At 47.1% G+C, this 5,233-nt stretch overlaps 1 protein-coding gene across 1 annotated transcript in view; it reads right to left on the bottom strand.

Moving 5' to 3' along the window:
* tfe3a (transcription factor binding to IGHM enhancer 3a) overlaps positions 1 to 5,233 on the bottom strand; it is a 19,722-nt gene that overhangs the window by 11,963 nt on the left and 2,526 nt on the right. Inside the window, exons 3-7 of the mRNA XM_008295246.1 lie at positions 3,413 to 3,511; positions 3,274 to 3,339; positions 2,985 to 3,144; positions 1,481 to 1,654; positions 556 to 749 (exon numbers count right to left, since the gene is read on the bottom strand). Coding sequence (XP_008293468.1) covers positions 556 to 749; positions 1,481 to 1,654; positions 2,985 to 3,144; positions 3,274 to 3,339; positions 3,413 to 3,511 — 693 coding nt within the window. The remainder of the gene's footprint in view (positions 1 to 555; positions 750 to 1,480; positions 1,655 to 2,984; positions 3,145 to 3,273; positions 3,340 to 3,412; positions 3,512 to 5,233) is intronic.

Genomic DNA, 5,233 nt, shown 5'->3' with positions numbered 1-5,233 from the left:
TCCATTGATCAGCCCTGTGCCAAGTCTGAAGCAGCTGCCTTTGTCTGGTGTCCACAGCTCCATAGTGACAGTAGTTGACTGTCCGTGGAGTCATTGTAGGAGGACGACCACTGCAGCCCTGATCAGTGCTGCTGTGGCTCCTTGTGGACCTCCTGGTTCCTGCTCACACTGGGCTGCACTGGGTTCTAGCTGCTCACTGATGTTCTGGATCCTTGTCCCTGACCAGTGCTACTATGGCTCATTTCTATGTTGGGGCTGGTGTTTTCATTATGTCTTCTTCACGTGTTGTCTTTTGACTGATCCGAACATATTCTACCTTTCATTTGGCCTTTCAGTAACATGTCTCAGGATGTTTTCACTGCTGTGGTGTGCTACATGTTTTATTCTGTGTTTAGGTTCACTTCTTTCTAGTTGGAGGATGTGGTTATGTGTCAGCCATCTTTGTGTTTAGACTCTGAACCAGCAGCCTGACCATGTGCAGCACTCTCTCATTCATTCCTTCTTTCCTAAAATGTGCTGACAGCAGCTCTGTCGCCGATGATGATGAGGAGTTAGTTTCTGTGCTCTTCATCTGTCAGAACATTTAAAACAGTGCCACGGCATGACTGGTCCAGATGTGTGGTACCATGGTTGTGTGTCTGTTGTGTTACCGTGTTGGCGAGCTGCAGTCCCGAGTCCATCAGCGTCAGAAACTCATCGTTCAGACTCGACTCCAGGCTGATGATGTCATCGATGACTGTGTCGTCCACCTGATGATGTAATCATAGATCAGCGGCTTGAGATGAGTCAGACTTGATCAGATTTGCTCTGACGCCACGATGATGTAGAAACACGGTGAGGCGGCGGCGGCAGCTACGACTGACAACTTTACATTTTGTGTAACGTGCCGATGCAGCCAACAGGAAGATGTCCGGCTATAAGCTCCGCCCCCGTCGCCGCCTGACCAGACTGCTCACCTACACGTGCTCTGAGTCATCTGTGATGATGTCATACCTTCTTATCACCTGCAGAGTTTCTGTTCAGGTCATGTGACCTCAGAGCAACACCTGAGCAGGCGGCTGCTGGGTCCTGAATTACTGTGATCATGTTGTTTCACTTTGTTTCAGTCTGTTTGTAGTCAAACAAACAAACAAACAAACACACATGTTCTGACAGAGAGGACATTTTAACATGTTTTATGTGTTAAATGTTGAGTTTAGTGATTCTGATTGTGGTCCAGGTCCCACACAGGATCCAGAGTGTTCATGTTGAGCGTGACCACAGCAGGAAGCCGTTGGACTGAGTCAGATCCTCTGGAACAGCCGACTCAGCAGACTGACTCACAGGAACTCTGCGGCTTTGAACAGAACCGTCCTGGGTCTGGGAAACGTTCACTGCAGCCCTCAGACTAACTGAAGAATAAAGTATGTCTCCAGACTGTCAGGCTAACTGTGTATATGTTTGTTTTTGTTTATTATATGTGTTTGTTTACATTTCTTACTTCTTGTTTGGGACCCTCTGACTGTTTGGGGGCAGAGCCCAACTGGAGGGCGTGACTCTGCGGTGGAGCTGGCTGCTGACTGGCTGTCTTGGCGGTGGACAGGTACTGGCGGACTTGCTGCCTCTGAGCCTGCTGGATGTGATACCTGGTGGGGTTCTCCAGGTGAGTCTGCACCTGTGGACCAGACAGGGAGGACGTCAATCACTGCAGCTGCATCATGGGAAATGTAGGAAGTAGGGATGCACATTTTTAACCACTTCCTTAATTAATAATCTGCACCCTTGACAACCAATAGTTGATTAATCAATTACATGAAATCATCTCAGGCAACATTCTGTATCACAGCGTCTCTGCATTGGATGGAGTCATGTGACCAGCTCGTGACCTGGGCGATGTCACACATCAACCTCCTCAGAGTCTCTGTCATGGTCCCGTTGCTGCTAAACTCCCACAATGCTCTCTGCTGACACCATGAGCTGTAGTCTGTAGACGCCTCCTCTGGTCTCTACAGGGTTAAGCAGTGAGAGGCTCCACCTGGTGGAACAACCAGGTACTGCAGCTGGTCTATGGCACGTTTACTGACATCACCTTTTTCTGTTTTGTCAGTTAAAATATTTCAAACTGATTAAATGATTGACAGCAAATTTTCAAATAAGAATTAATCATTAGCACCACCTGTAGGAAACAACAAACACAGCAGAGCTGAATCATCCTGTGATGAGTGGACTGACAGGAGTTCAGCCCTCTGTTCTGCGCTGCACACTTTTTCAAAATGAGTTGCAGACTTGATGCTGCCAGTCTCGAGTCATGTGTACCGTTGTGCTTGGATCCGTACCGACATAAAGCACTCAGAGGCCTCTCCTCACCTCCCACCACATGCGCTGTGAAGCCCAGAGCGAGATACGCCTCGCCGCGTTTTCTACTGTGTTTTCTTGAGGTTGTATCTTGTTCGTCTCCTGTTCGCCTGTTTTCCTTCGTCCCGGTCAAACACCCTGTGAACGACTGACAGCTCGTCGCTGTGGGCGAAGCAGCATGAACCAATCACTGGGGACGGTTACTATGACAGCGCAGCTTGTTTATTGTTGTGCGCCGCGAAAAACAGGCCGACGTTAAAACAACGGCTCAGCACATTATTGCCTCGTAGACGGACCTGTTCCTGCCTGTCACTCGCCCCCGTCGTGCCTCTGTGCCTCCACAGGGGGCGCCACACACTGAGAAACACTGATTTACTGTAATAGAGGAAAAGGAATACAATATATTTTTAGTTCCTATTAAAGATTACTCAAACCGACTAATCGATTATCAAAGTAACTGTAGATTAATTTGATGCTTGTTGTTACAGCTCTAATCAGTGGATGGATGATTAAAGCTCTGCGAGGTGCAGCATGTTGTTATCAGAATATTGGAGAATAACAGCCTGAAAAAGTTTAAAAGTCTGATTCAGGGCAATGAGTTCAATGCTCTCTGGTCAGCTGTTCTCTCACAGGTTCCTCCGCTGTCATACCTTGAGAACCTCCACAGGAACCTGAGCAGGAGGTCTGCAGGACGCCAACACACCGACAGGAGACGAAGAGTCGCAGCGTCGCAGCAGCTGCTGCAGCTGAGCCTCCTTCTGCTGCTCCTGCAGCGCCTGCTGACGCATCAGGTCCTGGCGCAGCAGAACCCTGCAGGAGAACCCAAGAGAACACAGGAGTAGACAGGAGGAGAACATGGGAGAACATTATCAGCAGTTCTGATCTGTCTGTGCCTTCTGGAGGCCCAGAGTAAAGAAATCACAGAAGAAGAACTATCACCTGGACGACATGACCGCCGGCAGCGAAGCAGAAGAAGACGAGGATGCAGAAGACGCTGCTGACGAGCTGCAGACACATGATGACATCATCAGTGACATCACAGACACCAGCTGACCCGCTGACATGTTACAGGTGTTACCTGATGCTGATTGGCTGACTTTTAATCTCGTAGAAGGTGTCGCAGTCTGACGGCAGCAAACTGTCGACCTCAATGTCGGCAATGATCCCAGACTCCACCCTGATCGACCAATCAGGAGACAGAAAGGGTTTGAGCTCACACCAAACTTCATTCTTAATCTGTTCAAGTGTTGTTCTCCTGGGTCCTTACAGAACAAGTCGTAGCGATTAGTTGTAAAGTTCGGAGACAACTGCTCACGTCTGCTTCCAACACAGATTAACATTTCATCCTATTGGTTTTATTTTTTTACTACAGAGTTTATTTTGTGGATGAGTTTGGGGCAGTTGGAGATACTAAATTTACCAAAGTAAACACAGATTAAAGAACAGTAATGATCATTTCTCAATCCATCCATCCATCATCTCTACACCGTAGTCCTCACTAGGGGGCGGAGCATATGGACCACCTTGAGGACATCAGCACTCAGAGGTCAAAGGTCAGAGAGTACCAACAACCACCTGCCAGTCATCCTCATCATCTTCATCATCTTCATCCTCATCATATGACCTATTTATCTATGAACCCTCATGAAATCAATCAGTTACTTAAACTCCAGGCATGTCTGAAGGACATTAAGGTCTGGATGACCTGGAACTTCCTTCATTTAAATCCAGACAAACTGAGGTTCTTGTATTTGGCCCTAAACACCTCAGAAACTCACTATCTGCCCAGATAGTTACTTTAGATGGTATCGTCTTAGCGTCTAGTTCCATAGTAAAGAACCTCGGGGTTACTTTTGACCAGGATATGTCCTTTAACTCCTTAACCCAATTGGGGGCCTCTCGGGTTTTACAGAAAGAAATAGTGTGAAACAAAGCACTCATCATGAAAGAATATAGTGATGTTATACATCAAATTAAACAGCAGAACCTGGGCTACAAGCACATATCAGCCATTTCTACATGCCTCAAACACAACTCAAACACCAACTAAAGTAATTATCAAATACGGACATCGCTATAGCGCCACCACGTCAACCCACTCGTCACATTTCTGGCTCTGTCGCTACTGTACGTTATGAAAGGCGCACAACCTACCTCTCAAAATGAAGCAGAGAGTCCCCAGATTCTAAACATGTCCATCAAAGCTCTCTAAAACCAAAGCATCAGTGAGAAACAACCCAAAGAACAGCAAAAACCGAAACCGCTTCGTCAAACTGTAGTTGTAAAATGTCTCTTACCTTAGCTGTTTTGCCGTGAAAAGTTTGTTTTATCGGTAAATCCACACCGGAATCAGTTAGTACTACTTCCTGTGCCACACGGAAAGCACGTCACACGTCTCTGGGAGGTTGTGTGAACCGTAGGGCACTTCGGCAAAGTGAATGAGGGAGCGAGCGGCGAGAATACAAGATGGCGGTCTACTGATTCTGATTGGCTAAAAGTGCTGTCAATCTCGTTTTGGTGGCAATGGCTATCTTCTATTGGCTCTAACGATTCGAAGGAGGGTTCAATCACCGAAATCGGCCGAACCATCACGGAGATAGGGCGTGCGTCATCAAGGGAGGTTCACGGCACGGCCAGTCGCCTTTACGCACAGGCTGCGTAACACAGACAGCGGTCTGGTAGGATTAAAAAAAAACTAAAACACTGCTGTATTTGGATGTATTGGACGCCATTAGTGAAATACAAGTGAAATATCTAGTTTGTACATAAGAACAATCAGATGGTCACCAGTGTGCCAAAATGTGTCCAAGTGTCCAAAAATGTCACCTCGCCTGAACTGTCTGGATTAAAAACTTAGTAATTTTGTTCTACTTCACTGTTTCAGAGTCAACCTTTGCAG

Source organism: Stegastes partitus, unplaced genomic scaffold, assembly GCF_000690725.1.
Source record: "Stegastes partitus isolate 25-593 unplaced genomic scaffold, Stegastes_partitus-1.0.2 Scaffold1033, whole genome shotgun sequence".
NCBI classification, from domain to species: domain Eukaryota; kingdom Metazoa; phylum Chordata; class Actinopteri; family Pomacentridae; genus Stegastes; species Stegastes partitus.
The sequence above is the reverse complement of the archived record's forward strand: the minus strand, read 5'-3'. Positions and strand labels throughout refer to the sequence as shown.